Raw genomic sequence first — 16,058 nt, 5'->3', positions numbered from 1 at the left:
TTTGTTAGGTTTTACAAAATAAGTACATAACTGCGCCTTAAAAGGCAGATATGTCTACAACAAAAACACGCAAAATATACAGAAAATAATGATCTTAGCAGCACAGGGTCTACAAAATGTAAAGCAACAAAAAGATACAGTATAAGGTAGTTTCTGGACATTTATACTGCTCAATCCACAGAATCCAAGGTTTCCAAGCCATTTCAAAGTGAGTGAAAGCTGTCTCGTAGCTAATAACCTTTCATACATATAGGGGGAGAGTTACTAAAACTGGTGCACCCAGAATCTGGTGCAGCTGTGCATAGTAACCAATCAGCTTGTAACTTCAGCTTGTTCAGTTAAGCTTTGCCAAGAAAACCTGGAAGCTGATTGGTTACAATGCACAGCTGCACCAGATTCTTTGTGTACCAGTTATAGTACATCTAACCCATAATATGTTTTGACCAAATCAATGGTTTTCAGATGGATTAGGTGCTAGCTTTTGCTTCCAGTGTCTGGTGATTATTATTCTAGCAGCTAAAAGTATGAGTAATAAGTGTTCGAATATGAACAGGATATTTATTGATTGCTAGGTTTAAAATAGCTAGTGGTGGTGTTGGTGTAACAAATATTCCTGTAACCTCTGATATAATTTGGAAACTTGTTCACCAGAAACTGATAAGGTTTCTACATTTCCTTTAAATGTGCATTAAATTGCCCACAGACCTGCATCCTCTCCAGCTAAGGGGTTAACCTGAGGAAGATCATTTTGGCCAGTCAAAATGGGGTTAGATACCTTCTCAGTGTAATGTTTTGGGTTAATAAAGTATTGATAGTGGCTAAATCAAACTCCCTTTTCATAAATGGAGTTGTTTTGTCAAGACACCTTATTATGTAATAGAGATATGCCTTTCCTGTTAGGTGTGGTGGAAGTATAATATTGCCAAGTCTACTCAGGATTCACTGTTCTATTTAGACGTATTACTAGGTAATGTACTGTCTGCAGATTACTTCAAATATTTGAAATTTGAGAGGCCAAATTCAGTGAGCTTTTCCAGGCTTTTGAGAGTGTGCTCTACAGTGACAGTAATACCTTTATCATACCACAATTTGACTGACATATGAAGTATAAGGGTTTCAAATACTCTAAATAGGTACAGGAATGGGACTAGTTTGGGGGTAGTCTCAGGATATAGAGTAGAGTTCTCCAGGCCACAATTGATTGTAATACCATCATGTCAAAGGGTGGCCAAAGATCTGTCATTAGGCAGGAATAAAGATCAATTGTAGGTACTAAGGGTTTCTCAATTTGTGACATGTTATATCAGGAGATGGCTTAAAACTGTATTTAAGCTGCTGCAAATTAACTGATTTATAGTCATCTTTAATATCGATATATATCCCATTCCTCAAAATTTCCTGTTTAATGTGAATGGGCAACCCAGGCTTTTTTATTATTCCAAATAAATTAAGTAGAGTATTCAGTTAACGGAGACTTAAGAGGGATCGGTAGGGAGTCCTAAAGCATTTGAGTAAAGAGAAGCATTTTAAAGAATGCAAATCCATTTTAGCAAGATAAACTATATTGCCAAAAGTATTGGGACACGCCTCCAAATCATTGAATTCAGGTGTTTCAGTCCACCTCCATGGCCACAGGTGTATAAAATCAAGCAAACAAGGGCAAACAAGCCTTTCTCTACAAGGGTCTAGTATTCCATTGGACTGACATTACGGATTTATCTGCTCTGTTTTTATTGTCTTTAGTTTGTGAGTATACATCTATGTGTTTTCTAAATAAATTCGTGGTGTACCATGGTAAGGCACGATGAGAGTATGCCCTTGTTTGCTTTTGTCTACCAGTACCAAGATTTCCTGATCTTTGAAGGGCTGCACCTCAACGTTTGACATTCAAAATTACTTCTAGTCTGCAGTTTGAGCGCTGGTTTTGTTTGTACTTTTGTATAAAATCAAGCATCTAGGCGTGCAGACTGCTTCTACAAATGTTTGTGAAAGAATGGGTCGCTCTCAGGATCTCAGTGAATTCAAGCGTGGTACCGTGATAGGTTGCCACCTGTGCAATAAGTCCATCTGTGAAATTTCCTTGTTACTAAATATTCCATGGTCAAGTGTTAGTGGTATCATAACAAAGTGGATGTAACTCGAGACAACAACAAATCAGCCATGAAGTGGTAGGGCATGTAAAATGACAGATTGGGGCAGCACATGCTGAAGCACAAGTCGCCCACTGTCTGCAGTGTCAGTACCTAAAGACCTCCAAACTTCATGTGGCCTTCAGATTAGCACAACAACAGTGCGTAGAGAGCTTCATGGAATGGGTTTCCATGGCTGAGCAGCTGCATCCAAGCCTTACATCACCAAGTGCAATGCAAAGTGTTGGATGCAGTGGTGTAAAGCACGTTGCCACTGAACTCTAGAGCAGTGGAGACGTGTTCTCTGAAGTGATCTCTCTGGCAATCCGATGGACGTGTCTGAGTTTGGCAGTTGCCAGGAGAATGGTACTTGCCTGTCTGCATTGTGCCAAGTGTAAAGTTTGATGGAGGGGATTATGGTGTGGGGTTGTTTTTCAGGGGTCGGGCTTGGCCCCTTAGTTTCAATAAAGGGAACACTTAAGGCGTCAGCATACCAAGACATTTTGGACAATTTCATGCTCCCAACTTTGTGGGAACAGTTTGGGGATGGCCACTTCCTGTTCCAACGTGACTGCACACCAGTGCACAAAGCAAGGTCTATAAAGACATGGATGAGTGAGTTTGGGGTGGAGGAACTTGACTGGCCTGCACAGAGTCCTGACCTCAACCTGATAGAACACCTTTGGGATGAATTAGAGTGGATACTGCGGGCCAGGCCTTCTCGTCGGACATTAGTGTCTGACATCACAAATGTGCTTCTGGAAGAATGGTCAAACATTCCCATAGACACACTCCTAAACCTTGTGGACGGCCTTCCCAGAAGAGTTGAAGCTGTTATAGCTGCAAAGGGTGGGCCAACTCAATATTGAACCCTACAGACTAAGACTGGAATTCCATTAAAGTTCATGTGCGTGTAAAGGCAGGCGTCCCAATACTTTTGGCAATTTAGTATAAGTCAAATTAAGCCAGGTTCAAAGCTTATTTAGACAATTTTTCTATAAGTAACGTATTACTTAAATCGGCTAACATTGCAGTTTTAGGTGTTAAGGTAATTCCAAGATATGGGTCAATACCTAAATCAAGTATCAATGACTTGCAGAACTCCACTTTATAGCAAGATAGTGTACTAAAAAGTGTTAGTACGCATTGTGCTTTAAGCAGAGAGTTCATTAGATGTATCAGAAGCATGATAACATCATTGGCAAAAAGATTCATCTTATCCAGTTGTTGCTGAAAAGTAAAGCTCCCTATACCTGAGTGCAAGCAAATAGCCTCTGCCGTGGAGATTAAAAATAAAAGGAGATAGTGGACATCCATGATGGGTGCCATTGGTATTACAAAATGTTTGAGATAACATATTTGTGGTATAGATTTGGGTAGTACTTGAGTCATGTAGTCCCAATAGATTCTATTGTATGCCTTTCTCTACATCAAGATAGAGAAGCAGAGAAGGTACACATTTGGTCTCAGCAAAGTGGGCTACATTTAGGATTCTCTTGGTAGCATTATCCGCCTGTCTAGCTTGTGTAAAATCCAATTGGTTAGGTTTGATCAATGTAGGGAGGATGTCAAGCAGACATCTAGCTACAATCTTTGCATAAATTTGGGCATCTGTGTTCAGTAATGAGATTGGCTTAGGTATGGTGATGATAAAGGCCTTAAACATCTTCAGGTGAAAGCAAGCAGTTGAGGCAGGTTTAGTACAAAAATAGTTAGGGTGAGGGCTAAGAAGGGGTTTAAATGGTTTATAATCACTAGAGAACCCGTCTAGGCTGGAGATTTACAGTTAGGAAGGAAATCTATCATTTTGCTATATTCAGGGCATGTCAATGAAGCTTTAAGATCTTGCACCTGGGCAAGTTTAGGTAGGTTTAGTGTATACAAGAATGCAGCTCTACTGGTATCCGATGGTTGAGGTGTTTGTGTATTCTCTTTTAGATTATATAAGGTGCTCTAATGATCTGCAAATGAGCCTGCAATCTGCTTAGGGTTTATAATGTTACGTTTATCAGCCGGATTAAAATATGAAATTTTGATCTTGGTTGTCTAGGTCTCGATTCTCTGGGCCAAGAATTTTCCAGCATTATTACCACTACTGTAATAGTTACGTTTTAGGTTTCTGGTGTACCTATCGTACTGCTCACACAATAAACTCTGTAATTCGTGCCTAAGTTTAGTCAAGGTAGAGGATATTGCTTGATCAGGCAATTCCTTGTTCTATTTATCTTCTAAAGCTTGAATTTCAAAAAAGAGATTGCCAATGCGCTGATCGTTTTTGTCTTTTAGCCCGTGTACACAATTTTAGAGTGATACCACATATGTACACCTTGTGTGCATTCCAGAGAACAAAAGGGTCAGAAAGGAGTAAATAGTAGGGTTCAGGGGGGTGGAAATTTTTGAAAAAAACTACTTGTCCAGGGACTAAATCGGTGCCCCAATCTACTTGTCCTCATGATGATCTACATGTCCAGATAAAAAAAAATATTTTTTTACCAAAACCATATTTAAATCGGAGGATTTTAGGAATGTTTTAAAACAAAAGGGGTTTTATTGCGACTTAAACATTTAATATTTTAACATTGCGCTGTTTATCTCCTCACCTCGCTGCCTGTCTCCAGCACCGCTAAGAGGAAGCACCTCTAGCAAGGAGGAGAGAGACCTTTGAGAGATGATTGGCTGCTCCTCAGGAAAGGGGAGTGTCGGGCTTATCCTTTATCCCTTTCGCTTCCAGAGCCGTTTTGCGTTTTTTTGCACAAGTTGTAAAAAATCATTTTAGGCCTGAAGATGACATAAAACCCCCAAACATTATATATTTTCTGAAAGCAGACACCCTAGAGAATAAAATAGTGGTAGTTCTAATGTTTTATGTCGCATGATATTACAGCAAAATTTCAGTACAAAATACAAGTTAATTTTAGGGCAGGAAAAAAAAAAAGACATAAATTACCATATTTTTTGTAAAATAAATAAGAAATTAGGCTGCAGCGAGTAAATAGATATCCAGCTTGTCAAACCTTAAATTTGTGCGTGCTCGTGAGATGGCGAGAAAGTTCAGTACCCTATATATACTATAGGTGACACTTTTAAAGCCCTTATAGGTCATCAATATAGTGTTACGAAGGAGGTCTGGTGCTAGAATTATTGCTCTTATTCTGGTATGTGCGGCGATATGTGACATGTGTATCGCAATCAACATTCTCATTCGTAGGCGTCCCAGCGTGTGCGTTTACGTTTATACGTGCGTATATGTAGGGGTGGGGCCTAAATTTTTTTCCAGGGGGGGGAATGTTATGTGCTTGAGTGTAACTTTCATTTTTTACAATAAAATATTTAAATTATGTGATGTTCGGTCACTGTTTTTCTTTATTGGGACATTAGAGGTCTAAAATGCTCCATGGCCAGGAATCTTTCAACGGGGACTTGGAAGTGACATCCTAACATCTCTTCCGGGTCAGGACAAGAAGGGGAGGGGAATGGACATGTCCGCTCTCCTCCCTCCACTCTAACTGACGGTGGTGAGCTGGTCCTGGGCCCGCAGATGTGCAAGCGGAGCCCAGTACACAGTGGGTGGGGGGAGGTTCACACAGGGAAAGGGGAGGAGAAGCTGGCACTATGTGAAAGCAATCAGCCGCAGCGCTGCTGCCCGAATGCTTCCACCTGACAGGTGAGCTTGGCTCCCAGAACTACGTGTCCCCGGCATTGGGCGATATGAATTCAACATCCCTGAGGGTTGTACTGATATTAGTATCCGTGCCGATACTAAGCATTTGTATGAGGACTTGTGCAAATGCTCCGATACCTGAAACCGATACTTTTTGCAGTGCAGTTTGAGACCACACAAAATAAATGGGCTCAAATCGCACTGCAAAGAATCACATATGATTTGAGCAGGAAGGAGGTGTAATTCCTGTCAAAACTGCATGCAGTTTCCCTGAGGGTGCAGTGCAATTTGACCCATTCATTTTGTATGGCTTAAATCGCGCTGCAAATCGCACCACACCCACAGGGTGCAACCCTAGTAGTTCGTAAAATACTTCCAGCATTAGGTGCCAGCACCTTAAGATAAATGATCCTCCAAGACTGTGGCCTAAGAGTCAGTAGTAGGTCAAGCGCTGCAACAAATAGAGGAAGCAAAAACAGAGTCCACGGTACATAGTAAGAACTAAGAGAAACAAATGGATCTTAGGAGGGTTCCAGTTGCAGAAATTACTGCATGTGCACTGAGGGAGAATAGAGCAAAGTTGTCTCAACTCCAATTTTCAGAGATCAGTATAAGGTGATATTAAATGTAAGGCAGTCAGGTATATCTTTGGGAAGATTTGTTTACCGTCACTCTTATGGGTTGCCACTTGCCAATCAGGCGAGGCAGCATTTGGAGAAAACGGTGCCGATTTGGACAAGAATAGCTCCGGATGTATCTCCCATTCAGATCAGAGTTGTATAATTTCATGTAATGATGAGCTTGGTGGATTTTTCTTAATAAGAGTGACTGTGTGGAAGCACATAACTTGGAACATTATCTAGTAAATGAGGTGGTTTGGGAATGTGGGGTGTACACTATCTATCACCAATTCTGTTTTAGTGTTAGAAGGTAGAACAGTGTCAGGGATCCAGGTGTGACCAGAAATGTGTGGACTGACACAGGGCTGGAGAGGTGGAATGGTCAGGCGGGCCGTAAGGTACTGTCAGGCACTGCCCGGCGGGATCTCTAGTGACCCACAGAACAGGATTCCCCAGGGTGCGGAGTCTAAGCCCCAGTCTGCCTTTTCACCAGAGCCCCTGATGGTAGGGATGGACTTGGCGCAGGTCTGAGACCAGGTCACGGCCCCTGAGTGCACCCAACTGTGGTAGAGGGGTCCGCCGAGGGTATGTACCGAGGGAAAGCCTGATGTGAAGGGGCTGGCAGGTTTGGACAGTAGTGACTGGATCCGTGTGGGATGGATGGATTTTCTGGGTAGCGTCAGGCGTAGTCAGGCAGGCCAGGTCAGCAACGCGCGGGCAGTGAGGTACCGGAGGAGCAGGCAGAGAATAGTCAGGGTCACAAGCTGGGTTCAGTAACTCACGGGCAGCGCGGTACAGAGGATCGTCAGGCAAGCCAGGGGTTCAACAGGAGACGGTCAGCAGAGGTCAGGATCAAAGCAGGGTCAGCAACTAGGCAGATAGGCAGGAACACAGGATAACAGGTACAGGGGCTCATGGGAAACATACACCAAGGCACTGACTGCAGGTCTGGCCATTCCTTAAATACACCTCCTGCACCTACTCAGGGACAAAAAAGAGAACATAATGGTGCAATACGTTTTTTTCTTTTATCTCTTTAATAAAAAAGGTATAAGGAAACTCACAAACAAGGTGTCCAACAGACACCAGCTTCAATGGCAAAAAAGGGTTGAGATACAGTTATTGCTAACCGGTTGGGCGTAGCCTACTTGATGTGGACGTTAGAGAGCCTTGATGTTCTGTGCTGTATGGGAGAGATCTGCGGTGAGCGTTAACTGTATTTCAACCCTTTTTTGCCATTGAAGCTGGTGTCTGTTGGACACCTTGTTTGTGAGTTTCCTTATACCTTTTTTATTAAAGAGATAAAAGAAAAAAACGTATTGCACCATTATGTTCTCTTTTTTGTCCCTGAGTGTACTGCATGCTCTCATGGAGGTATGAGAAAGAGTGGAGAAGTTCATCATAAGAGCTTGGGCTGCAAAGTTGTTTGGCTGTGATTATTATTATCTGGAAGTATCTGAAACATCACCATATCTATTTGGACATCGGGTTCATTGCTCCCAGACCACAAGCGCTGTTGCTGGTTTATAATCTGACCAGCCATTAGCTCTGGTGAGTTCATTTAATCTCCTTTGGTGGTGGATTTTTCACAATTGGTTCAAGTCACTGAAGATATATATATATTTTTTGGACACTAATTTATGTTTGGACACTAGAATTATTTAAAACACTAATGTTTTTTGGATGATGATATACACTTTTGTATAAGTTTGTTATTAGCGCATACCTTTTAATTTGGATTATTGTTGCCAAAATTTATTTTGGGTGGGATATGCTGCTGACATTTTGGTGTTTTTTGTAAGTGGCGCTTTTTTCTTTTTTAATTTGGTATTGGTTGTAACCTCCTGCAATCAGCCCCAGGTGTTGGCTGACTGCAGGAGTGAGCTTCTGGCTGCTGAGAGCACCCACTAGTCAGCCCTGGTACTGCAACCCACACGGCAGGTGAGTCCGACCTCCAGTGCTGAGTCCATTCCTGACAAACAGAGTGCAGAAGATCATCAACGTCTTTAAATCTGTGCAGCCAGCACAACTACATAGAGACGCCAGTAATCGTAAAGTTTTTGTGGCAAGGCCTGTCTTCCAAGTCTGCCATTTTAGACTTTAGCCAAGATGGGTCCTCCTCTTTCATTATGTGCATCTACCAAAATATTGAAGGGTGGGGCAAGCTCCCACATTTTTTTTGTTTGTTTTTAATCTCGACCCTATCACAAAGATCCTGCACTTCTGCTTTAATTTGCCGGATACATGACATCATATCTGAGTGCAGGCTTGAATACAAAGAAACAAGCATATCTTTCATGGTAGTGTCCAAAATAGGCTGATTAGTAGTAGGAAAGGCTGTAATGGGATCTAGAAGTTCCTTGTGTCATCCATAGAATCATTAGGTGTGCTCACCTCTATGTCAGTTCTCTGTGCTGGTCTCCTTTGTCCTACTGGGTTTGTATTTAGCTGTGCTTCTGGGGGAAGTAGTGAATTTGTCTGATGGTGTGGATGATTAGGATACACTTCAGTATGATGTTGGAATCTGGACTCCGGGATCTGGCCGGAGTGTTGGTTGCAACCTGTAGTGGGTGGTTGCTGCTGCCTTTTTTGTTGTAAGCCATGTCCAGATAAAAACTTGCGGCTGGGCTCCTTCTTCGTGCTTGTTGGTCATACTGCCAGGTATTGAGGTGAATGTGCAGTCTTATGTGTTGTAAATAACTGTCAGGAAGCCCAACTGCCTCTAATGATTTCCGGTGCTGGAGAGGAGCTTTTTCACTGAGCTGTCATATGCCAGCATGGTCACCATGCCCCCCTTGCATGGTAATTTCTGATGCTGAACTAATAAGTGCCAGTCTCAAACAACATGTTAGAGTGCTTAGCAGGGTCTCAGGTTAATTAAATAGAAAGGTTTTGTTTCTATTTAACTTTGTTATACCACCTCTACAACATAATTGCCATCTGTAGCTTACTGTTGTTAGCAAACCGCAGATAACTATTGCAGATTTTCTGTAAGGAAGGCCAAGCAGAGTTGGCACAGATGCACGTCTTAGCATATATTTTTCTATAGGGTGATCTGTGAGCATTTTGCCTGGGGAAGAGAATTTAAATTGGCGAGTAAGTAATAGATGAAATATGACAGTGTAACATTCTGCTGCAACCATCGAAATCACACATTTTAAAAAAAATTCTCTGTAGTAGTAACTGACATGCCAAAGATTAATTGTTTTAATGCTTTAGAACTTTCTAAATAAAACCTTTCCAATGAGCAGCAACAGTAATCTTAAGTGCTTGCACATTCCATTGAATGTCTTTTTCCAGCACCGTGGGACTCTTGAAACCTGAAACACTCTGATGTGCACTTTGAAATATTGTTTACCAAATTCAATGGTGAACCTGCCCAACTCTTTTGTTTAGTAAGCATGTCAAGCTGGTGTTTTTTTGGGCAAATGCAAGCTATCATTGTTTCAAGGATTAAAATTAAATGAGGCCATGGATATTCCCAGTTCAAAAAGGATACACTTCATAACAACATTTTGCTGCTCATTACTTTAGAAAATATGTTTAAAGTGGATCTAAAGGTTTTTTACCTTAATGCAGTCTGTGTGCCAGAGCTGGCTTGGTAGTGGGCATGCACAAGTGCCTTCATTGCATAGCAAGCAGCTTGCTAAGGGAGCACTCAACAGTGGGGTGGAGCCAGGAGACCCAGTGGAGGACCTGAGAAGAGAAAGGATCGTGGCTTCTCTATGCAAAACCTTTGCACAAAGCAGGCAAGTTTGACATGTTTGTTATTTTTAAAGTTTTTACCTTTATTCCCGTTTCAGACGAGGCGGATCCATCGGCGTGATCCACCTGCTCAGTGGGGGATCTCTCCACTGATCTCTGCTGAGCATGCGAATGACAGTTCTCTGTCCGCTCTGCTACTGCAGAGCAGATACATGCACTGCCGGCTGGTTTCAATGGGACAGTCAGATGGAAACAGACCGCTTGTCCATTTCCACCTGTCATCGGATGGTGAATGGATCCCCATCCATTTGTTTTTGGCATACAGGATCGGATCGGGTGTTAGCGGACTATTGTCCACTGACACCCGCCAGTTCATTGAAGTCTATGGATGGACCAATCAGGTCTGCCTGAAAAACAGACAGGCGGACCCCATCGGTCCGCTCGTGTGAAAGGGGGCTTAGAATCACTTTACGTCCCCTTCTTGGTTGCTATAACGTCCTCTTGAGGATTGATTGCATTAAATGAAGCCCAGTGTTTCATTCAGGTCGTCCTGCCTGATCTTGTTGTTTTTCTGAGCTTTTCCTGTCAAGATCCACAACTAATAGTTATGAATAATGAGTACAGTATTTTTTGCTGCCCTAGATAATTTCAACACTGAGCACACATTGAATTTCCAGGTTTGCTGTAAAGGGTGGAGAGGGAAACCTAGGTATTAGTGAGTCTGTCAGAGGGGTATGCTATAAAAGATGACCCCTTTCTGTGCTATCTTTGTCCCAGCTTCCTATTATGGGGTCATTTGAAAGTTAATTTTAGTGACGTGTATGTCACTCATTTCATTGATATTTACACTTTCATTTAGGCTGAACAGTATAGCTCTTACTTTGGACCCATTACAGCTATGTGGAAGCTTCAGTATCATTTATCTGCTCCCCCATTCCCTTCAGCCATTCACAGAATGCTTTTTATTCTGTGAACCATTCACAAAATACAAAGAATTCTGTAAATGGGCAGTGGTAGAGGGGATGGAAAAATGAGAACTACCACCTACGTATATGAGAGCCTCAGCTTTCATATCCTTAATAAATCGGAGGTATAACCGGATCCTATACTCCTTGGCCTAACAAAGTGTGAATATAAAAGAAATGACTGCGACTCTCAAAGTGACATACATCTTATGAGAGTTAACTTTTTTTTTTTACACAGATTGTAATGAAAAAGTGTTTGACTGAAGTTCTGGTGTATATCATAACAAATATTTCAAACTAGTTTTATGAGGAATTCTGCTGTCAGATGACCATCACTAAATGGCTAGTTTTCCAATGTTCCATTTTGTTTTCTAGGCTGGATGGCGTTCGATATGAAAATGGAGCAATCAGTGTTGTAAACAAGAAAAGTGGGAACAAGCAGAGATTCAACCAAAAGAAATTGTATGTAGTAATTTAAAACATATTAATTCATTGATACTTATTCTTGTGTAGATTTAAATAGTCTAGTTTATTACAATATAGTAATGTAGTTATATTCAATAAAACACTGCAGGTGATAAAGTGCAGGGTGAGGTACTTGGAGCAACCAGTTTATTACTTCTTGCAAACTAATGATTGCATAAGTCTAATTAAAAACTTCTGATAACTTTGTTGTATATAAACTGAAGGTCTTGTTCACATGGGTGTATTCATTCAGTGCCAGTTCATATATATATGCAGATTGAATGCGGTTTGATCAGCATGATATGTGAAATAACATTGCTTGCTATGGTGCCTGTTCACATATGTCCGGTACAGAGTCAGGGCGGTTTAAAAAAGTCATGTACTTTTTTTGAGCAGTGCAGTCTGTTTCAGCTGCGGATTACAGGCTATTGACTTCTATGGGAACAGTTTCTAAACCTGACATGTGTGAACAAGATAAAATCCTGAGCTGAACCTGATGTAAACCCAACCTGAACCGGTGAACAGCTACTGTGTCAATTAGCTGTGAAACCTGAACTTTAATCTGTACCTCACATGTGTGTGAAGCAGCATTTAGTGACAGTGTACGTTTGGGGCTGTGAAACCTCCCAGATTAGGAGCAGTGGCTGTGTCTGTGCTTCCACCGAATCCCAATTGACCTGAATGGGGATGCACGAAACACCCATGTATCCCTGTGTGGGCAAATAAGGGCTTCACATGAGCTTGCACCATATTACCAAACAACACACATCAGTGCTCAAATTAAGATGCTGGACACTGTCCCACAGTATAGGTCACTGATTCAGGTGCAGCCCTCCACAGATCGGGGGATCTTCAAGTCGCTAGAAAAACACACAAGAGGTCGCACACACTTTGTGTATTACCGTGATAAAAAATAAGTTATTAAAATCAAATACAAATGGGTATTTACAAACCAAACTTGTAAACAGGCATAAAACAAATAGCTTAAGTGTAGAGATGTGGAGTCCCATTTTGGAACCTGTGGATTGATATATCTGTAGTCCCTTCCTCAGAGCTGAGCCCACCAAGTATTATAGCAGCTTATAAATGGTCCTAGATCAGAGGCAGACTCCACACCCCTTCCTTGTGAACACAAAGTGGGTGGAGCCCAGAGAGAAGGAAAAAAAAAAGGAGAGGGGGGGGGAGTCTCATGCAGACACACCCAAAAAACCAATGGCGGCCCTAAATAAACCAGTGCCCACACAACCAACCAAAATACATAAAGGCTGCAACATAACTAATCAATACTGGGTATATAATAAATTAAAATGATCAACCTACAGAGGACTGAATTCAAATTCCCCCCTGAAAATCAAAGTGAAAAAATGATGCAGCAGGCTAGTCTATTTTGCTGAAATTTCATTGCAGCAACTCAAAATGGTACTCAGTAGTTTGAATGGCCCCCCATGCTTGTATCCATGCCTGACAACGTCAGGACATGCTCCTAATGAGACGATGGATAGTGTCCAGGGGTATTTCCTCCCAGATCTGGCTAGGGGATCACTGAGCTCCTGGACAGTCTGAGGTGCATCCTGGCAGCATCGGATGGACTGAAACATGATATCCCAGAGGTGTTCTATTGAATTTAGGTCAGGCGAGCGTGGGGGCCATTCAATGGTATCAATTCCTTCATCCTCCAGGAACTGCCTGCATACACTTGCCACTTGAGGCCAGGCATTGTCGTGCACCAGGAGGAACCCAGGACCCATTGTACCAGTGTAGGGTCTGACAATGGGTCCAAAATGTTATCCCGATACCTAATGGCAGTCGGGTGCCATTGTCTAGCCTGTAGAGGTCTGTGCGTCCCTCCATGGATATGCCTCTCCAGACCATCACTGACCCACCACCAAAACAGTCATGCTGAGCGATGTTACAGGCAGCATAACATTCTCCACAGCTTGTCCAGACCCTTTCACGTCTGTCACATGTGCTCAGGGTTTTCCTGCTCTCATCTGTGAAAAGCACGGGGTGCCAGTGGCGGACCAGCCAATTCCAGTGTTCAATGGCAAATACCAATCGTGCTCTATGGTGCCGGGCAGTGAGCACAGGGCCCACTAGAGGAAATCGGGCCTTCAGGAATTATGATTTTGATTGGTCAGAGACATTCATACCAGTGGTCTGCTGGAGAACCTCTCTGGAGAGACCTGAAAATGGCTGTCCACCAACAGTCCCCATCCAATCTGACTTAGTATGAGAGGATTTGCAAAGAAGAATGGCAAAAAATCCCCAATCCAGGTGTGCAAAGCTTGTGGCGTTATACCCAAAAAGACTCGCGGCTGTAATTGCTGCCAAAGGTGCTTCAACAAGGTACTGAGTAAAGGGTCTGAATACTTATGACAAAGTGATAGTTCAGTTTTTTTTTTTTTAATGAATTCACAGACATTTCTAAAATTCTGTTTTCAATTTGTCATCATGGGGTACAAAGTGTAGATTAACGAGGAGAAAAAAAATAAACAACAGTAGTATCCGGCTGCAACAGAACAAAATTGAAAAAAGTGAAGGGGATCTGAACACCTTATGAAAACACTGTATATACATACATACACAGTTTCTATGTATTATATTAATTTGTTTTCTTTTTTTTTGCAGCACCTCTTTGTGTGATGTAACAATGCGATCAGAAGATGGAAAAGAATTTAAGTGCCATAAATGTGTTCTATGTGCAAGACTTGGTATGTCTTTATACTTTGTAGAACTATCTTATTGTTTTTTACATTATCCAGTAAATTTGATTCTAATCCCTTTGCTTTCATTTTCATAGAATACTTTCACTCCATGCTTGGCAGCTCTTGGATTGAGGTATGATGAATATTGCAAATATTTTTGGGGAGAAATTGGGTCTATTTACAGTAATTGTTGAAAGTTGAGATCCAGTTTAGAAAATATTTTCTCTAACTGAGCCAAATGGAAAAGGTAACAGAAGTAAATGAGTGCTGTACAGTAAACAAGCAGTGTTTATGGTGTGACATTTAGTATTGTGAGCTAGGATAGGCAAAACTAATTAAGAAATAAAAAGCCTTTGTAGTTTACAGTTGACATTTTAATTATGATTTGTTTTCCCTTTGTAACAGGCATCCTGCTGTACAGCTCTAGAAATGCCTGTCCACTCAGATGTGTTACAGGTTATTATTGATTATATCTACACTGATGAAGCTCCTACAGTAAAAGGCAAGTGTGTTCTTATTCCCTATGTCTCTGAGGCTACCCATACAGTTACAGATTTCTTATCATAAGAACAGCGGGTAAAATAAGTATAAATAATAAGTATTGAAAACATCACAATTTTTCTCGGTGAATATATTTCTAAAGGTGCTATTGACATGAAATTTTCCCCACATGTTGGTACGAACCCATGCAATCCATACATACAAAGAAACCAAAACAAATAAGTTCAGACGTTAAGTTATGCATAATAAAATGGAATGACACAGTGAAAAAGTATTGAACACGCTAACTGAAATGTCCTAGATTGTAAGCTCGAAAGAGCAGGGCCCTCGAACCCCTCGTGTATTGTTTTGTTACTGTATTGTCATGTTCTGTCCCCCACTATAATGTACAGCACTGAGCAAACCTTTTGGTGCTATATAAATACTGTATAATAATAATAATACTTTTTACAAAATCCTTTGTTGGTAATGACAGCTTCTGACGCCTCCTTTATGGAGAAACTAGTTGCATGCATTGCTCAGGAGTGATTTTGGACCATTACTCCAAACAGTCTTCAAATCTTGAAGGTTCCGTGGGCCTCTTCTATGAACTCTGATCTTTATTTCTTTCCATAGATTTTGTATTAGATTCAAGTCAGGTGATTGGCTGGGCCATTCTAGCAGCGTTATTTTCTTTTTTTAAAACTAATTGAGTTTCCTTGGCTTTGTGTTTGGGATCATTGTCTTTCTGAATTGTCCACCCTCAATTCATCTTCATCATGCTGGTAGATGGTAGCAGATATTTTATCAAGAATGTCTTGGTACATTTTTCTATTCATCCTTCAATGAAATGGTGTTTGCCAGTACCGTATGCTGAAATACAGCCCCACACCATGATGTTCCCATCTCCAAACTTCACTGTTGGTATGGTGTTTTTGGGGTGATGTGCAGTTCCATTTGACCTCCAAACATGATATGTATTATGACATTCAAAGAGTTAAATTTTGGTCTCATCTGACCAGACTATATTCTCCCAGTATTTCACAGGCTTGTCTAAATGTTGTGTAGCAAACTTTAAACAAGCTTTAACGTGCTTTTCTGCAGCAATGGAGTCTTGCGTGGTGAGTGTGCATGCTGGCCATGATGGTTCAGTGCATTACTTACTGTTTTCTTTGAAACAATTGTATCTGCTAATTCCAGGTCTTTCTGAAGCTCTCCACAAGTGGTCCTTGGCTCTTGGAGTACCTGGTCGTGGTAGGTTCATGGAGAAATTATGTTCTTTTCACATCCGGATTATAGCCCCAACAGTGCTCACTGTAACATTCAGA

The 16,058-nt window shown here is 41.4% G+C and overlaps 1 protein-coding gene across 1 annotated transcript in view; it reads left to right on the top strand.

The window, feature by feature from the left end:
* Positions 1-16,058, top strand: part of IBTK (inhibitor of Bruton tyrosine kinase) — a 124,128-nt gene that overhangs the window by 56,986 nt on the left and 51,084 nt on the right. Inside the window, exons 13-16 of the mRNA XM_089693094.1 lie at positions 11,456-11,542; positions 14,174-14,256; positions 14,346-14,383; positions 14,656-14,752. Coding sequence (XP_089549220.1) covers positions 11,456-11,542; positions 14,174-14,256; positions 14,346-14,383; positions 14,656-14,752 — 305 coding nt within the window. The remainder of the gene's footprint in view (positions 1-11,455; positions 11,543-14,173; positions 14,257-14,345; positions 14,384-14,655; positions 14,753-16,058) is intronic.

This window comes from Staurois parvus, unplaced genomic scaffold, assembly GCF_062004578.1.
Source record: "Staurois parvus isolate SC_StPar_1 unplaced genomic scaffold, SC_StPar_1.0 ptg000613l, whole genome shotgun sequence".
Taxonomy (NCBI): domain Eukaryota; kingdom Metazoa; phylum Chordata; class Amphibia; order Anura; family Ranidae; genus Staurois; species Staurois parvus.
The sequence above is the reverse complement of the archived record's forward strand: the minus strand, read 5'-3'. Positions and strand labels throughout refer to the sequence as shown.